Source organism: Emys orbicularis, chromosome 4, assembly GCF_028017835.1.
Source record: "Emys orbicularis isolate rEmyOrb1 chromosome 4, rEmyOrb1.hap1, whole genome shotgun sequence".
NCBI lineage: Eukaryota > Metazoa > Chordata > Testudines > Emydidae > Emys > Emys orbicularis.
Window position 1 is genome coordinate 144,012,091 of NC_088686.1, and position 20,185 is coordinate 144,032,275.

General features: G+C 42.2%; 1 protein-coding gene across 3 annotated transcripts in view; it reads left to right on the plus strand.

Moving 5' to 3' along the window:
* Positions 1-13,886, plus strand: part of SRGAP2 (SLIT-ROBO Rho GTPase activating protein 2) — a 193,574-nt gene extending 179,688 nt beyond the window's left edge. For all 3 annotated transcript variants that reach the window (XM_065404521.1, XM_065404522.1, XM_065404523.1), the window contains exons 19-22: positions 4,431-4,611; positions 6,091-6,237; positions 9,847-10,174; positions 13,503-13,886. In XM_065404521.1, coding sequence (XP_065260593.1) covers positions 4,431-4,611; positions 6,091-6,237; positions 9,847-10,174; positions 13,503-13,886 — 1,040 coding nt within the window. The remainder of the gene's footprint in view (positions 1-4,430; positions 4,612-6,090; positions 6,238-9,846; positions 10,175-13,502) is intronic.
* The last annotated feature ends 6,299 nt before the right edge of the window (positions 13,887-20,185 follow it).

Consider the following 20,185-nt stretch of genomic DNA (forward strand, 5'->3'; position numbering starts at 1 on the left):
TCTTTTAGGGGTTGGGGAAAACCATGCACATGAGCTCCTTGCAGAGCAGTGCGGGGGGGCGGGTATGTTGTCAGTACCAGTGCATAACAAAGTGTAACTGCCAGTCCAAAGCAGCAAAACTGACTCAGAGTGGTGGTCAATGCCCAAAGCAAACTGACCAAATAGAAACAGAAATGCATTGTGTTATAATGTCTGCCGGTTGTAATTGTCCTAGAGAAGTGCCTGTGACTACAGGAGCTGCACCATCTTCAGATGAAAATGTGACTTTTTTCAATTTGATTGCATGTCTTCTTGAATTGTTCTTTAGCAACCTACTCAGTAGCATTGGCTTGTTCTCCTACGCTCCCCCTGCTGTCTCTGCACCAGTGGTTAACCGGTTAACCTATCCCATAGCTTGGACACGTTCATGTTGGCTTAATGTTGCTGGCGCACTAACAAGGAAGTAGATTGAGCCGTGTTGTCTGCCATCTCTGTTAGAAATGTGGGAATCAAGGAGGAAAACTAGTTCTTCAACAGGAAAAACACAGTCAGAAGAGACTTTTAATCAAGGTTGTCAGGGGTGTTACAGAGAATATGGGTGTAAAATGATGTGCCGCTCGTGTCCCCTTTAAACATCTTGTTCCTCTGAAAGTCACAGTCCCTTTGGAAAGCTTGGGAAAGCCTTTCCCTCTGTGTTATTTACTTACCCAATAAGGAATGACATCACTCAAAGGAAAGGCAGACTCTGATGCCTGTTTAACCAGGACTATAATTCTGTTTGCGGACACACTGATAGGTGGATGTTCTTGGCTGGTTTTTGAATGCTATTGTTGAACTGTTTGTGTAGCAAAAGAGCAAGGTGATTAGAGATGCGTTGTGGGCTAGAGCTGGGCTCCATCCCAAAGCCACTGGGGCTTGGCCTTGAGGAGTGTCATGCAAGGTGAGATCAGTGTTGGCTTGGAACAGCTTCCCACAACCTGTATAGAGTGTATGGAGGGAGAGTTTGGCACCTGGAATGGGGAAGGGAGGAGAACTGTGCCTTTGTCACTGCTGAGGGGTCAGGAGGTTTTTGTTAGCTGGGAGGGAAATGAAGGTGCTTTTTGGTAGCAGCAGGGAGGTGAGTTAGATCCCCAAGATAGGCTCTTGAGAGGTGTCTTGGCAGGCCAGCAGGTGGAGGGTGGCCAGAGATGCACCAGGTGAGGGGTGCTGGCAGAGCAGGATCTCTTTGTAGCCACCCACATGAGCCTGCTCTGCTTTGCACAAAATGGTGCCTTCAGGGCTAACTCCTGAGAGGAGCCAAGCGGAAGTTAGAGGGACTCAGACCCTTTCTGAATTTGCCCCTCAGTCTCCGAGAGAAGAGATTGAAGAGCCACTTGATTTGGATGAAGGAGCTCAGCTCCTCTCTCAGCTCTGGGAGTGGTTCTGAGAAGCAATCCAGACCAAGTGAGGCTGTCATCCGAGGCATGCTCAGTAGCATAGGCTGGGTTTGCAAACTAAGTCCTTTCATGCTTCGGTTGGTGGTTGAGTCAGTTTCTGGATGTGAGGAGAGAAGTTTATCCCTCACTCATTCAACTAGCCACTCTAACGCACAACCACCTAGCTGGCTTCTGCGTGCTACTCGTACCATGGGGGCCTGGTCTGTTTAGCAGCTGCCTAGTGACAAACATGCGAGCCTGGAAAATACTTCACCACTGATCTCTAGGGTTAGGACCAGGATCCTGGGGCAGGGAGTTGGAGGGAATCCGCGTCTAAGAACAAGGCTGTGGTTTCTGGAGCTGCCATTCTGTTAACATTCATTGCGATGTAAGAGTGATCAGACACTTGGTGGCTGGGACTGGCACAGGCAGGCCATTGATACGGTGAGGGTGCAAGTGCATTTCCATGTTCACTAAGTCATGAATTGGTGGAGAGACAGTAAACTGCTGCTCTCCAGGACCGATTTTGAGACTAGGAGTGGTAGCTGTGTTTGGCTTAGTCTTTTGGTCTTTATTCCCAGCTCTTTCCTTGGAGCCTGAGCCCAATAGGGTAGCAGTACTGGAAATCTGAGTCTAAAATCACTTGTCTGGCTAAAATCCAGAGTCCTAAAAGGCAAATCGGAAATGTAAGAAACCCGAGTGCACTGCACATTTGGAATAATAAACAATTGTTAATGGAACAAAGATGAAATTTACCCCCTCCCCCCCAAAAAATCTAGTTCCTTCACTTGTAATTAAATGTAAAAAAAATGAACATTAACTTTTTAAATGGTATGAATGAACTGGTTCCAAGAACCAAATAAGCAAAAGGAAAGGAGGGGGCCAGAAGCAGATAACCACATGCTCAAGGGAATCTGGACTGGAAAAAAAAATAAGTTTTCCAAGCTGAAAACAAGTGAGCTATTTTTCACCGATGCAAACACCTTGCAGGCTGGTGGGGGCGGATGACTGGAATCCTTTGTGGCTGTCTGTAGACATATCTGAAATGTATAAGTTAGTAGAAGTGCTGCTGTCTGGTTTTGTATTAGGAAAATCCATTATTGAAGGCTAAATCCAGCAAATGTTGTGCCTGCTTGGTCTTAGCCCTCGGTCTGTCCATGCTGTGCAGCCACAGACACTAATCACAATTCTAGGGTGGGTAATAATTTTGTTCTGCTGTTTGATCAGACAATGGTACTACAGCCCCTGTTCACCCTGCAGGATTTATGCTGCTCTGAGAATCGTGTCCAGGCCACTGCTGATCCTGCTCAGGGAAGCCCTAGATGGCCTAATTCCTGTGCACATGCTTTCCCCGAGGAATAACTTAAAGGGCTTACTTCTTGATGTTTGTTTTTGGTCATCTCTGGCTGGCCACTGCACTGCCAAAGGCAGCCATGAAGAAGCCTCCCCTAATCCCAGTGGGAGGCTAAAGACAAAATAACGGCATGTCTTTCCTTGGCTTGCACCAGGAACAGGGTCTGTTGCTCTGGAAGGATCAGGAAAAGAGCTATGTGATCCCTGAAGCTTTAAAAAGAAGCCAAAACTGCCATCGAGAGGCAGCTGGCCCCCAGCGCCTTGAAAGATGCTTGTAAGTTGTAGATAATTAGGAAGTAGGCAGCCAAGCTCACTCCATTACCCGATTCCAGCCTAGAGTTGTAATTTGTATCCTGGCTGCAAAAGAGAATTTGCCAAGGACAGAACTGTAAATCTGAAAATGATCCAGGCATTTTGAGTTGGATCAATCTGACTGTCTAGACACCTATCCTGTCCTCCCCTCCATAGTACAAGTGCCACAGGTTGGTATCTGGTCACTGTGTGTTATGAGACTGTCTATTTTAGATTGTAAGCTCCCCAAGCAGGAGCTGTCTTGTTCCAAGTATTGTACAGCTCCCTTGGATTGTGCTTGATAAACAATGTGCGCGATGAATCCAGTGGTGTGTGGCGCTCTGGAGTGGAGTGCCTTTTCGTGAGCTCATCATAACATGCAGCCGTTGAATATTTTTATTAGCTTCCATGACAGGCCAGCTATTGCTCTGAACAGATCAGCCTCCCACAGTGCCAGGATCTGTAGTCTTCTGGTCCCTGCAAGCCCCATAAGGCAGCAGAAATATTCTTCTGAGTAGAGTCCTTACTTCTGAAGCAGCTTGAATCCAGAAGTCTTTCCTTCCCTAAATGCTAATGAAAACTCCTGCTTGCCAGCACAGAAGGTTTATTGAGCTGCCTTTGAGGAAATTAACTCTAGATTGCTTTTGTCCCTGAGAGCTTCTTGGTTTTGGTGATCTTAGAGTTCAGTTGTGGGTTTTTCTTGTCATGTTTTTCTTTGCTGCAGTGAGAGGTTTCAGGGTAGAAAATGTTGACGTGAAAAGCTCAATCCAAGAACCCCTGACTGGTTGGCACTGTCTACTCTGGCGGTTGTATGTAGTGTACATGTAGCTACATACCACAGTGAAAGGCTCTGGCAGGAGGCAGCCGGGAAAGGCCCCATCTGCTCTCTGCTGCAGGAGCCTTTCACTGCCACGAGGAAAGGCTCTGGCACGGGGAGACAGCCCGGAAAGGCTCTGGGAGCGGGGAGGGAGCAGGGACAGTACACTGATTAAGCATAGCAGTGTAGATGGGGAAGGCACTGCTTGCACATGCAGAGAGCCATGTAGGATACGTACGCTGAGATTCTGCTGTTTCTGCTCTACTAGCTTAAGCAGTGCCTCCCCATCTACAGTGCTATTTATATCCATGCTGGGGAGGCGGGTGGGGTCTGTCGTCTACACACCACTGTAGATGTAGCCTTAAAAAGATGGATGCCAAAATCTGAATGCTTGTGCCCCCCTTTCTCCGTTGTTGTGAGGTGATGCTTTATCCCAGATGACATGGTCATGTCCCATAATTGTTGCTCTGTAGCTGATATCCATCGCTGAAAGATTTAAGGTAGGGATTTAAACTCGTGAATCCTTGTCCAACACTGAGAGTTCATTAAATAGTCTTTTCCTTTCTCTGTCCTAGAGTGTGAGCCGATAGAAGCAATAGCAAAGTTTGACTACATTGGCCGAACTGCACGAGAGCTGTCCTTTAAAAAAGGGGCTTCTCTCCTCCTGTATCAGCGGGCCTCAGATGATTGGTGGGAGGGACGGCACAATGGCGTCGACGGTCTTATCCCTCATCAGTACATTGTTGTTCAAGACACGTATGTAGCCTTTTATTTTATTTAACATGAATTCTGTAATGTGGTATTACACCGTCGTGGGTTCAGCTCTGGTGGCTAGTTTCAAGCTTAACAGAGTGAAAGTCATCTCTGCTACTTGTTTTAGAGTTAGTCTCTAGGAACACATAAAGACCAAGGGTAGTGACCACACAGACATTCACAAGTACAAGGTTTAGTCTATTTTACAAGTGGTGTTAAAGTTACAATTAAAGGTATGATTACTCAAGCATATAGAAATTCTATATAGACCTATGCACAAGTTACAAATATAGTTATACTCACATCTTTAACAACAGTGTTAGGGTCTGATGGGTCTCTCATGGCTTGATCATCAGTAGAGGGATGGTTCCTCCTAGAGACTCCCATAGGGAGCTCAATTTTCCCGTTCTGGGCATCCCCTTTTTATAATGTGATTTTGTCAATACCTACATTCTGCGCATGTCCATAAGTGTCAACCCTCTTTTTCTCTCATTGGTCTGTGTCCCATGGATACTTAAGGGACCCCAATTTTCTATAGGCTGTGTAAGTTCCCTTTATTCTCATTAGCATTGACGCACAACCTGTATCCTGTGGTTAAGACACATGTTGGAGACAGATATGCCTTTACAGTATTTTTATCATCTAATATTCATCTTCTGGGTAATTTTGCACAATATTACCACTTGGTACCTCTTTTCGCATAATCTTAGTGCATTGTGTTATTTTCCGGTCACTTATGTCATCATTACTTGTCTCCAAGGCCTAAAATAGCTAAGCTAAAGTCTTGCAGGCCTCAGCCTACAGGTTCTTGCGTTTCAGCTTGTCTTACTTATGTCTAATACTTGGTATACTTGGTTCCTCTAAAAACTGATCAATCTTATACTTTTATAATCCTACAAATTAACTCTAACATACAGTGAATATATGTAATATAACACGTTGATTAATCACAACATCACACAATAAATGGCTAATAATAAACTAAAATCATTGGCTACATGTACGTTACCGCTACAGTGATCCAGGGGTGGGTTGCTGAATGCCTGGAAGATTTGGGTACAGTTAAATCTTATTTGAACAAGAAAATTTTTTCAAACTCAGTGATCTACATTGTGATGCCCAGGCCTGCACTGTATTGGGATTACGTAGTCCTGATATCACAAGCTTTTCCCTGCAGGAGCAATGCCATTGAAGTCACTGGGGCTTAATGTATGTGCTGGGTTCCACCTGCGCTGAGCTAGTAGGTTCAGCATCTTTGTCCTCTAAAAGTAATATTTGCCCACCTGAGGAATCCCAGTGCACGGCTTGGCTCTCAAAGATAGGCACAAAAATTGACTTCATAATTTGGAACAAAACTTGTCCCTCACAATGTAGTGATGACAAAAAGGGGGCAGAGGGGGCACAATAGAATCTTCTGAAAACTTAAGATTGTGTTTTTGTTTGTGCTTTCCTTCCCCTCCTCCTCCTCCTCCTCCTCCTTAGTGAGGATGGTTCCTCTGAAAGATCCAGCCCCAAGTCCGAAATAGAAATCAATTCTGAGCCACCAGAAGAAAAAGTGACAGCCAGAGCCGGTGCCAATTGTCCAAGTGGGGGTCACGTCGCTGATATTTATCTTGCAAACATCAACAAGTAAGAGCAATCTTGCATTTTTCTACTTGGTACAGAAATCTTGGTGCTGAGCGTTGTGGGACATTTCTCTCTTGTGAGAGGCGTAGGAATAAGTGGTACCACTTCCTCTCTGTTTCCTCCTCCCTATACCTATCCGTACCCCACCACTCACTCTCTAGCTCCTTCTTTCTCCAGCCTGGCCCACTGTCACCTATTTCCCCCACTTCAGTTCCACATCATCCCCTGCCCTAAAGATGAAAATCTGAAATCCAATAGTACATACACTAACATTTAAACAACTATTGTGTATGTAGCAGAGCCACAAAGATGATATTCTTGCATTGCTGTTAATTATTTGTTTCTCTAGAGCATGAAGGTAGTAGAAAATAATACACTGAGAAGATCAGTAGGCATGCGGAGGGTAGACAGAGAGCCCGTGGCGGAAATTAGGGAAAAGATTAATTTGGGACTCTTAATGATAGACAGGCTGGAGAGCGCACATGAGATGATGATAGGAGAAGAATGACCAGCAAAGGAAGCATGGGTGGGAAAGGACATGGAAGACTGAGGATACAATGGAAAGACTCTGTCAAGAGAAGTTTGAAGAGAGAAAAGGATTAGAGCTTCAAGACCTACGAACCCATGCCTTCGAATAGAAGGAGTGGTGAAGAATTAGGGGCACTTCCAATACTGTGTAAACAGGAAAAGGAGTCAAGAAGGGAAATGTTAAACCATAAAGGCTCCAGACAGGATCTGTTCTCCATGGTAGGAGGCACTGTACTATCACATAGGAAGATGGTCCCATACTACCCAGAAGATCATAGTCATCATCACATGACTTTTTTTGTAACCCCTTTTCTCCTATTCCAACCCCATTGTTTGTTCTTACCATTTGGTGCCGCCTCTTTACATTTTAGATTATTTGCTCTTTAGGACAGGGATCGTGTCTTTTTTTTTTTAAATGTATCTTGTAAGACATTTAGCACAGTTTGGGGTGCTATGAAGCACTAATGAAAGATAGATCCTCTTTTCAACTGCCTCAATGCCATCCATAATGATCTCTCCTTTCTCACGCTTTTTACCCAAAGGAAGTTACTATGTATGTACAGTGCTACTGAAATAACTGTCCTCACTTCCAATTTTGTCTGTTCAATGAAAAATTGTTATAGTAGCCTAAGGCCGAGTTGACGAAAATCTGAAAAATGAAACTGGAATGAGATGAAATGTCTCACTTTTTATATTTATTTATTTTTAAGGCAGGGTTCTCCCCCCCCCAGATCTTTCAGATTCTCCCATTACTATAAAACAGCATGCTGTGTTACCGAAATGTCTTTCTCTGCAATAAATCTGTGCCTTAAAGCTACTAGTATTGATAATTGTAACATTCTAGAACTGAATGAAAATATCAACCTTTAATTAGCCTAACAGGGACTCTAGGGCAAAGATAGAAAATAATAATTTTAAGTTGCCCACTGTTTGTATTAAATAATGGGCCAGATCCTCAACTAATGTGAGTTAATCCAGCTCTGTTGATATCATTGACACTATATCACTGTGCACCACCTTAGGGTCTGGCATTTTTATATGTTCTATGAGCCATTAAAGCACAGAACTCTACCAGTTATGGAAGGATTTGTATAATGATCAGATCCGTTCTGGAGGCTCACCATCTGTTATGGACACTGCACCAAAGGGGAGAGCTCCTAGGGCTTGGTTAGGCTTAGTTCATGTTTTCCTTTTACCAGGGAAGGTGTGATCATTAGGAGCACAATACTCATGTTGTGTTTTCTTTAGAAATGAATATTCTGATCTATGCAGAGCTGGACAAAACAGATCAGATGGTTTCACTGTAGCAGTTGTGCCGCCCACTGAATTATTTTTCTGATGCCAAAATCCAGCTGGAACGAGAACTTTCTAGCAGTTATTCACAGGGCCTGTGCTATATATAAATTAATCCTCTTTAAAGGATTCAATGGGTTCCTCTATTGCTTGACACATTCCTGCTACGATGATCATACGTCATTTGCTTGGAGTCATGCTTTCAGACTGCATGCTACTGGATGGAGATAGGTTAACTGGTAAAAACAACTATTTCACAGCACCCTATACACTTATAGCACTATATAATTAAGCCACCATGGTCTTGTTCAGTATAGAGAAGATACATTTACTGTAAACAGGAAATGACTATTAGCTTAGCCATACTGCAGGTCACCAGCCATACCTGTATAGCTGTAAATATCTTCTTGCCTCTGGCCCCAGAGTTTGATTAGACTTTCTCCCCGGCCCCTCAGCCAAAAATAGAAGCTCTGCTGTTCTAATATCATGAAAGCAGGCAGCCAAACTAGCTGACAACACAGAATTATTTTAGTTAAAAGTGCAAAATCTTTGTTTTATAACCATGTGTGACCAGGAGCCATGCTGGGGTTACTTCAATTAGGGTGAACTGCAAAGGATGGGGCAGACAATCCCCAAAGCTGATGGATATTCTAATACTTAGATTTACCAGACCAGCACAAAACAGCTTCTATAATACCTCACTGGTTACCCAGAAGCCAGAACACAGTCCCCTTAAAGTAACCCAGTCTTAAGCCTCCACCCAGACACCCAAGGCAAATATGGTGAGGATTACTGAAAATCTTATTAATCATATACAAAAGTTCTACCAATCCCAAAGGATCAGACACATTACCTCCCAGGTTAATGAATATTCCAGATCTTACCCAAATATACACTTACAGCCAATCCTTATTAACTAAACTAAAATTTATTTAAAAAGGAGAGAGAGAGTGTATTGGTTAAAAAGTCAGTATACATACAGACATGAGTACAGTTTCTGAGATGAGATTCATAGTAGGGATGGTAAGTTTTGTAATTGCAAAGAGTTCTTTCAGATATAGTCCATAGGTTATAGTTCAATGATCATATTCAGGATGATCCAGACAGGTCTGGAGATCTCAGTCTTAGGATTTAAACTTCCCCTGCATGAAGCATCAAGCAGATCTGAGATAAAAAGGATCAGGACTCAAGGGGTTTTTATACAGTTCCAGGCCTTCTCTTGACAGGTCGGAGTCCTTAGGTGAACAATAGGCAATCATGGAGACTTTGAAGTAGACCTGTTTCCTGATCATCATGGGTAATTAGCTACACGGATTAACATAAGGCAGTTGCCTGTTTTTCCACCATTCGCAGGTGATTTGCTGTACATTTCAAAGAGAGATGAATCACTATGTTTACAGTTCATTTAAATATTAAGAGATCCTTTCGATCTCTGAATTAACAGAATACAGCATAGACTGGGACTGTTTGATTACATTGTTAACATCTAACAATATATATGTAAACACACAGACACATTATCTACCAAAATGTCCATAAGGGTTGAATTTGGGTCATTTATCTGCAGGATGCTTAACCCTTTCTGACCATGGGTCACACCATGTTAAATATATTCTCCATTCAGTCTTTTGTTTTAATGACAAGTGTTGTGATAGTGATTTGTGAGAGTGACAACCAGGCCACCTTTAGATCTTTCTGTTGTCCTCTGTGTTGTCTCAGGACGTCTATATTGAGGTATGGCCCATCCCCGACACCTGCTTGTACTGACTTGTTTTGCTTCTGTGTTGGAAGGCAAAGAAAGAGACCAGAGTCAGGCAGCATCAGAAGAGCGTTCCGTCAAAGCGACAGCCACGGACTGGCTAGTTCACTGGTAGAACCAGCCTCCCCAGGAGCCACAGCTAGCTCTAGACCCTCATCTCAGCCCATTATGAGCCAGAGTCTCCCCAAGGAGGTACCAGATAAATGCTCCATCAGCGGCCACGGCAGCCTCAATTCTATCAGCCGGCACTCATCTCTGAAGAACAGGATAGACAGCCCACAGATCCGTAAAACTGTGACTGCAGGCAGGTCAAAGAGTTTCAATAACCATCGGCCCATGGATCCTGAGGTCATTGCGCAGGTAAAGGGGATTGCTTGGCATAAAGGGTTCAGTGAAGTGTCCCTTTTGTATTTGTAAGGAAAGAGTGTCATAATTTTAAACGTTACCCAACTCATCCTGAGTAAACCGCTCCTTAGTGTGGTGCCTCTATCCTTCAGGCTTGGGGAGAGGATTGTGTGTTCCAATCCTTGGCACTTGTAAGCACTTCACGGGTTCATAGACAGATGCTGAATTCCCTATGCTTGTCACTCACTCCTCTGCATAAGCAATGTGTGTATCCACCCACCTAGTTATTTCCCTAAATTTCTCATAGCGGTTACTGCACAACAGATGCACTGGGCTTGTGTGGGCAATACAAAGAAGTGGGGAGGTCGCAGATATGCACAATTCAAAGTTTGGTTTTCTGGGTTTTTGACCCATCATCTATTTGTGTTGTAGCTTTTCTTACTGTCTCTGCAGTATGCAGACATGGGTTGTAGGCTATTTATTGGTATATTTATTTATAATTGATGGGGCAAGGAAGCAAGGATTTGTGATCATACTTGTCTCTTTGGCTGCTTGTTACAATCAAATGTTTCGAATTCAAATTGTGGCTTAGTTTTACAACTTGCATCCTTTGTGTTGGATTAATAAAATATTAACCCTCTACGTGGCTAGAATCTAATCCTGTAAATCCTGTACATTGGGTAAGTCAGTGAGACTGCTCACGTGAGTAAAGATAAATGGATGAATCCTTTACTAAGTAGAAACTTCTGCACATTTATTATTTATATTCTACAGTTTCAAAGGTTCGGGTGTGTCCATCACCAAAAATTATACTCTGATTCCAAAGCTGTCAGCAAAATATTAAATAATCCAAATTCCAGGGCATGAGAAAAGCAGGGTATTAAGTGTCAGTTTTAAACCCTTTCACCAGTTGAGCAAGCTTGTTTGACTGTAGTTAGATGTTGGAGGTATATGCAGTAGTATAATCAAAATAAAAGCAGACTTGCCCCATTCTTCTATTTTCATAGTGCTGTATTTTGGTACTTGTAGGTTTCAATGTGTGGTGAAAAGCCACCTTCAAAGAAAATAGTCTTGACGTTTTGATTTCTTTAGCCAGGTGTTTAAGGAATGTGGTCGGGTGTCTAACCAGTGTGTACACAGCTGTTCCTTAACCCTGCAGAGATGGTGTTCTACATTTTAGACCAAGTCAGCATACAAGGAAAAGGGGCTTTATTAGTTCATCTTTAAAACCCTTACTATTTTGAATCTGCCTTTCTCTTAGCTTTTGACATGAGCACTTCTCATAAAATCCTCATCTCTATGCACAAAATCTCTCCATCTCTTGCTTCTTTGGGACCATGGACCATTACAGTAATGACCTATGTCAATAGAAAAAACAATCAGAAATTCACAATGAAATCTCAGTTTGCACTGTCCAGAACTGACCAGTGCCAGAACATGTCACAAAACAGATCTAAAACACCCAGATGCTTGAAGTAAAACCTAGATTGCAAGGGGTGAGAGCTACCAATGCAGATAAATGGGTAGGTATTACAGGCTCTAGCTGACTTCCTCCTAATCACTGGAGGATCTCCCCTTGCCCCCCATTCCAAACTGTCGATATATCTACACATGCATGCTTGCCCTTGCCAGCTGTTTTCAGTGTGTGGTGGATCTATCTAAAGCTAAGGAACACTTGGCTCTCAGATTACAAAGTCAGCTCTGAGATACGCAAGAAGGCCAGTTTCTACAGTCTTCTGGAACCAGAAGTGACATGATTTCAAAAGAACCCCAAAAGGAGTGGGTAGGTGACAATGAATAAAACACCTTTTTACAGGCAAATCAGTGGTGGTAGATATTTTATACTTGATATTGGGTTATTGTAATGTAAACATGGGCCTTTTGCCCAGAATCCAAGTGAATATCTGTTACATCCTCTGTTGTTGTTGGGTTTGTTTTTTTTGTTGGGGGGGAGAAGGAGGGGCTATATTTTGCTCTTGTAATATCTTTAGCCTGCTCTGTTCTGTGAGAAGGTAATGTACAGGTCTCATTGTCTTGACATTTTTTTCTTGAGGTTTGGTTGACACAAATCAATCTTTGTCTTTCAATTAAACTCTCACTTAGTTTTTCTCTTCAGTCTCTTCTTGCCAGAATATAAAGTCCAGTCATTTATAATTCTCTAGTGGAAACAAAAGTTTTAAAAAATTAGCTGCATTAAGTGAGTGCTCCCTTTTGTGCCATGTCATATGTCAGTTCAGACACTAATAATCATCTTACATTTTTACATATCTTTCATAGTTGTGTGTTTCTTAAAACCTGTTTGGTCTTGGTATATGGTTGGAGGTGTCAAGCCACCGTCTCTGGTTCCCTCTACCACTCCTTGACTGATTTACCTCCCCCTGCACCTAACAAAGCTCCCAAGGAAGCTAAAAAGTTGTAGCTAAACTGAGTCATGGAAAAGCTAAACCATTCCACTCTCATATGAATTCTGTTCATGGACAGTAGACTCAACCCATAGCTTAGGTCTTAGCAAACGTGTAGGTCTCAATATAGCTGAGACTAAAACCCACTCACTTAACATTTATTATTGGTCTCATGAAGTTTTCTATGCCTCCTGGTTAATACCTAAAGTATTCTGTAAGCTGGAAGGGAAATGCTAACAACTTGTTTTTTACATGTGTCCAATATCTTTTACGGATTTTAAAAGCTCAATATGATTTACAGGTCCAGTGTGATGTCTTCATGGGGGATACCAGCCCTTGCATATGTGCAGATCCAATGAGATGGATGGGTAACCCATGCAAACTCCAGCATCCTAGGATGCTATCACCCTTAAAGGATGTAGGAAGCAGTGAACAGCATGATTTCATCCTTTCAAGGAGTTACTCTCCACAGTACCGTTTGGAGGATTATCCTTCTGTTTATCAAAAAAAGAAAGACAAGAATAGATCCATATCAATTGAAACTGCAGGGTTTTTTTCTCTGTAGTTCAGCCCAGGAGGGATTTTATTTGTGTCTTTGATGTCCTGGTGAAAACATAAGAGAATTCAGAATAACAAAGCATAAAACTAGCCTTAAAAAAAAGTCTTGATTAGTTTGTTCCCTACTGCTGGTTAATGTTATATCACTAAGTGATTTCTATATGTGCAGCTAAATACAGTCAATAGACTGTACATGCTAGGGCTAACACTGGTTTTGCTTTATGGTAATTAAGGTCCTATTAACCCTTAGCAGACGATGATTTGCTGACCCCTGGAGCTGAAGAAAAATGAACTCTCTCTGCAGTTGACTCTTACAGAACTGTGTGCTTGTTTACGTGTATCTGGCCCCTGTGATCATTTGTCTTTTTTTTAAATCTTTGCAGGACATTGAAGCTACCATGAACACTGCTCTGAATGAACTGCGGGAGTTGGAAAGGCAAAGCAGCGTAAAGCACACACCAGATGTTGTCCTCGACACCCTGGAGCCTTTGAAAACCTCCCCTGTTGTGGCACCCAACTCAGAACCTTCCAGCCCTCTGCATACCCAGATTCTTAAGGACTCCGAACCAGCATTCCAGCGGAGCGCCAGCACTGCTGGTGACATCCCATGCGCCTTCAGGCCAGTGAAGTCAGTCAAAATGGCTGCCCAGGTTAAACCTCCAGCAACAAGGCCGAAGCCTGCAGTTTTCCCCAAAACAAATGCCACAAGCCCTGGTGTTGCTTCTTCCGCATCTCAACAGCCTACTGACAAGTCCTGTACTGTCTGAACCAGAAGCCCCACTGTGGATATAATTTTGTTGTTTCAAATGAGGGGACTATATTAAAGACACGTGAAAATTCCTATTTAACTAGTTTCGGACTTCTGCTGAAGGTTAGTTTGTAAGTCGTTACTGCCAGGAGCGCTCCCTGGGAGTGAAGACATGGGTAGTTAAGCCTCGCCACATGCACACCACAACAGCATACCTTGCTTATGAAATACAGACAGAAAATCAAACATTAGGTCACTGTGAAAGTGGTGAGGCCAACACAAAGGACTGATGAATTGGTTCTCAGTTTATAGTTGATGCCTTGTTCGTGTTTGGCCACTGAGAGAAGTACTCAGTGGTGCCATGTTTTGGATACTGGTGTAATGACTTATATATATTCATTTGCCACAGGGAAACAATCCAATAGATTTTAGTCTACTGCATGTTTTGGTACCACTAGTTATGTGGAGCTTGGACATGCCTGATTCTTGTGCATTATTACATTTCCTGCTGGTGCCACTGCTGTTAAGGGTCTGTCTCGATTTCCATTACATCCTCTCTCTTTCAGCAGTCTTAGCTCTTAGCCATGTCAAGCTCCCCTTGATTGAAACTTGTCATGACAAATACTCAGCTCTGGAACATGAGTTCCGTGTTGTGTGTTGGTGCAGATTTAAATAAAGCAAATCTATTTCTGAGTTTTAGGAGGGAAAAAAATAGAATTGCTGAGTATGGCCACCGTGCAATTGTTTTGGTGCTCCCAGATTTAAAAGCAGCTTTGTTCTTTTAAAATGAAACTTTCAGGGCATTAGACAATAATGCAGTGTGTGCTGTTCAGTGGGAACTTGGAAGGTGGAATGTAAAAACGAGTTACCTTCTGAAAACCAGCTGCTGTGCTCTCTCAGGAGTGGCATTTCCTAACGTGATCATAAGTTGAGATGGGCTCAAACCGAAACCCCACTTCTGAACATCCCTAAAGCTTGATTCTGAAACTCTTTGCAGCTTAGCCCTGTTTTTGATTCGTAAAGACTTTGTTCTATGGCTCTCACCACTATGAACTATTGTGGAGGACCCCAGCGTAAGGAGAGTGGTGGGAGCATGCTCTATGGGGGGTTGGCACTACAGTGTCCAGCTCCTAAATTGCTTAAATACATATTTCTATGATAAATCATCATGCCTCCAAGGGATTCTGCTGACAAATTAGTGACTTCTTAGTATATATGTGTGTGACAGACTGACTGCTTCAGCTACTAGCAGGCTGTATGGACTTTTCTGTACTTTCATGGCAATATATTTTCCAGAATGCTGCCATATATTTAATGAAGGGGGGAAAAAGGCAAAAAGGCACATGCTATGTTAAGATAATGAGTCTCACAGCCCCACTAGACAAGGGATCTTGCAACTGACTTTCCATCCTTACCTTGCCCATCATGCCCAAATATTGCTGGAGTCTGAATAGTCCTACCATTTATGTTCTCGTTGTAGTTACTCAAGAAAGAACAACATAAGGAAGGTGACTCTCCCAACTCTAGTCGTGTCCTTTGATATTTGTGGGCCTGAATCACACCTTAACTTCGTGGTTTAATGCAGGTTGTGATGTTTAACTAGCATTGTAATAAAAACAAGGTATGTTGCATCTCTAAGAACAAGTTGGCCTTAAACATCCACTTCTAATTCCTTTTAAAGGAGGTTACTTGGATAGACACTGTTTTTCAATCTCTTTGAAAGAGAAGATTTTTTTGTATTAATGCTTGTGTAAAAAGGACTGATTTTCTCTGTGTCCTAAATTATGGAGACATGAGAAGTTCATGGACTACAGGAGAAAGAAACCCCTGAAAAAGATTTGTTGGGACCATTTTAATTGTTTATTTTCTTAGTTAACATCTAATAGCCCTTATCTTTTGGAAACACTGCACTGTGTGTGTTACTTCTGTCAGATCTTAACCTGTCCATATCAAAGGGAATGAAACCCAACTGTGTGACCAGCTCGGTTGCTCTCAGGTTCAGATGGACTCCTAGCACCAAGGAATCTCAATCTCTTTTTGGAAACTAATAATTTTAAAAAGCAACTAATGATTTATTTTTCACTCAGGCAAAGTTTTGTGGTAAATATTTTATTTTTGGGGGATCATGACTGGCCAAAGGGAATGCATGTTACTCACTACACAGGAAATGAACAGAACAGGATCTCTTTGTAAATTCACTTTCATTCTTTGCAATGTCTTATTTTTTTGTTTGTTTATTTTATGCTTTGCATTCACGTTACCAAGGGACGACATCCAGCCATACAAGGCATCTTAGGACAAGATCTCATGTCTTCAAAGCTCACAAAATGAGTGGAAATAAGGTTTTTTACTATACCATACTAATAACAGCCGTTGTCTGTGTATGGAATTACTATGCGTATCTCTAGTGACCACAACACTGGGAAGATCCTACTGACGAGGAATAAGAACTTACAATGATAAACAATATCCTGTGCAAATCAACTGGAATTTCGGTGTGCACTGTGACTTGCACTGAAAACATACACCTAGCAACGTGGCAGTTTGAAGGGCATCTTTTCTCTTCCATGTTGTCTGGGCCTATCAAACCAGCACGAAACACACAGAAAAACCACTTGTGGCTCGTCCGCTTCATGCTGTGAAATCTATGGGGCAGGAGGATAGTTTGCTACAAAGCGTTACTACCATTTGTTGGGAGAGGGAAAACTGGAAAAGACTGTGCCCACTGGGCATCCTACTGAAGAGACCAACATGGCGTGGAGAAACAGGACACAGTGTGGCGGATGGGGAGGTTTATATGTTACCTCATAGTCAGAAGAAATATTAGATCTTCCAGAGAGATGCAGTTACGTGTGTGTCAGATTAATGGTATATCTCTTTAAAGAAAAGAAGCGTTGATAACTGGAATAATGTATGTCTGCTTGGCAATACTCTGTAAGAACATAAGTCTGTCACTTATCAAATGATGGATTAGAATAATCCAAAGCAAAACTTTTGAAAATAAAATACAGTTTTAGGTGATCAGTCAATAGTTTCTGCAGCACCAACCTTATATGTTCCCATCCCCAGTTGGGTGTTAGGCAATGTGCTTTAATGATTGCTAAATTTCTGCCTCTCTGTGGTAATATGAGCTCTAAAATTAGTGTGTGTGTCAAAACAATGACATGACCAAAAAATGTTCACTTTATCTGTACTGGATGTTTGATTGCAAAGAAAACCATTAGATAATTACAGTACACTGTGACAGTGCAAGAATTCTCCTGAATATATTTTGATGCCTGTTTAAAAGGAGAGAGTCTTTGGGCTTCCTGTAAAGAATACCTCATACGTTCGTTTTTAATGTAAGAGTGTTCTTGCACATTTCTGTGTTCAGATTACAAAGTTCTGACAAACTCAGAAAATCATAGCACTTGAGAGTTCAGGGCAGGAAATTCTATCCCTTGAGCCTCCCCATCTTGTTGTTCCTCGGTATCGGGTAAATTTATCACTAAGATACATTCCCCACATCAGGGAGAGCTCTGCAGTATTGGACAAAGGGATGGCTTAAAGGTGGAGTTTTAGGCTTCACTCTGTTTCTTTTGTGTGTTGGTCAGAACTTCAACACTTAATTGAACATTGAATGGGCTTTGAGACCTAGGGTTGTGTGTGTGAGAGCGCTCTCTTGAATTTTTCGGCAGAAGTATGCTTCCCTATAGCAAGCACATCACAAATTCTGTATACATGTGTCTACCTGATAGACTGAACTGGCTCTGTCAATTAACGAAACACCTATTGTGGCTTTTTTAAGGTAGATTATTTCCCCAGGAGGGTATAATGCTCTAATAAAGTACCTGGGGATGGGTAAATATCTATTTAAACAATTTGTTCAATAGATCTCCGCAAATGCTGAGTACTCTGGCCCCAGTCCAGCAAACCAATAAGCATGTGCTTAACTTTAAGCATGTGAATAGTCTCTCTGAAGTTGAGAATGTGCTTGTTGATTTGTTGGATTGGGGTCTTATGGACTCAGCACTTAGTAGGATCGAGCCCTGACACCATAGGGACTTGTTCCAAAACACAAATATGTCCTCCTTGGGCCATATGCCACCAGCTAGGAAAACTGTGAAGCTAAAATGAAAATAAAAACCCAGAAACAGGCTGCGGGGAGCATTCAGAACAGAAACTAGTTGTAACATAATGTTTTGGTTCTTTTTTTTAAAAACCTTTCTGTGAAATCATCTGGCATTGGCTGGACATCCCATGTATGTAGCATTAGTTATCAGGAGACAGGTAACTCATGGGTGTCTTTAGTGAACCAGCAAGAGAGAGAGGACTTCACAAAAGGAAACAATTCTTAAATGTTAGGAGTTAAAGCTCATTCTGTGCTGAATGCTTCCTACGTCTGGGCAAGAGGAAGCAATAAGCACTTGGTGGTGGGTGTAATTCCACTTTGGTTTCAGCCTGACAGATCATCTCTCAAGGTATTTTCCCTCCCACATCATCTCTTTCTATGTGCAACCACCTGTACTGGGAAATGATACTTGACCCCCGTCCTGTGCCCACACAAAGGCTCAAGGGAGCCATTCTAATCAGTCTGCTGTGTAACGCACAAATTACTGGGTGTGCTGTAGCTGCTTTTCAAACATTCACCTCGGCCTGTTCACCTACAAATGCCCAAAAGGAGATTAATGGATTTTTTCCAAGCTTCGATCTAAGATTGCATTTCAGTTGATCTAGGGGGAGCCAAAACAGCTGTTTAAAAACTGGAAAAATTGGAGTTTCTCATGCTGTACCTCCAGTAACACTGTTTGGGGCAAATGGATTTCCAGTTTTTTCCAAAAATGGATGAACAAGAGGAAGAGTTCCTTCTGTGCAAATACTTGATAGTCCAAGTCTCAATGCAGGGTAAACATTCAGCAGTTTGCAATGGAAATTAGACGGACCCTTTATTTTAGCAGCACTGTAATAAGTGAACTTCACCAGCCTTTCTCTAGAGGCAGAGTGCTATAATCTGCATAAACGGAGTTCCCTGGAACTGGGCTTGGAGTGTGCCAAACTGCTGGAGCAATACTTGTAATCAACAAGTTCTTTAAAAGACCAGCTATGAGAAATGTAGCCAAAATAGAGTAATGGATGAAACTGTCACTTACAAATTTAAACAATAGCAGTGATGTCTTGATTCTATTGTATGTAAGAAAGTTTGATTGCAATCCAGCAATCTTTAAAAAAAAAAAAAAAAAAAAAAAATTCCTAATCTCTCAAAGGTGGGCTAGGGTTCGTACAGTGCATTGTTCTTTTTGTTTTTATTAACAGCCGCTGTTTAATGGGTTGGGATGAAATGTTCTTGTTAAGGCAATTTCCATTGTTTCATGTCTTCTACACCAATATATATATGGTGTACATATTTACTTTTGAAAAAACTGTGTAAAATTGTACTTTGTATATACAACTATGTACAATATGGAGGTACATCTTTTTTTTTTCCTTTGGTACAGTCTTGTACAGTATTAGAGGAGTACATGTGTTGGAATTGGTAACGCCGTACCGGAGGAAACAATGTATCCGTCGTTATTAGCAATAGTTTTGGAGAAATAAATGTTTTGGGTATGGTGGAAAAGCTGACCTACAGACAATAAATGATGGGTGTGTGTATAAGACAGAGAGAGACTGCTGGCAAGGCTGAGACCATGTGGGGTGAGGCCAGCCAGGAGCGCTGTGCTGACTTCTGGAAGATTTGGAATTTTCGTTAGATTCAAAATCAGTGTAAGAGACGACTGGCAAAATTAAGTAGCTGAGGAAAGTTCACAAAGCTTCAGTAGGAATTCTTCCCATCCGTAGATCTCAAAGTGCTTCAGCGGGGTGAGTAAGCAGCACCATTCACATTTTTGCAGCTGGGTAACATGAAGCACAGGCAGGTGGAATGACTTGCCCAAAGTGATAAGCAGAAATCGTTGCAGAGCCCAAAATGGTTGCTCCTAGTTCAGGGCTCTATCCATTGGATCCCATTGCCTCACAAATGCAGCTGGAAGTATCGGAAAATGCAGCCAGAGGTCTTTTCTCCCTTGCACCCATTATAAGGTGCTCATAAGATAAGCACGCTCTTGTCCAATCCCCTCCATACGTATGCACTAGAAGAGAACATCCTTCTCTGGAGTGGAATCTGAATTACGCTTTAACACACTGTCTTGAGGAGCTATTGAATCTGCTGCTATCTAGTCCACGGACAGGCTGTGTGTGAACCACATCTCAAACGTGGGCAGCAATAAATCTATGCTCGGCAGGCCACTGACTGTAGGCATCAGTCTTCAATGTGTAGCTGTGATTCAGTTCCTAGTCCAG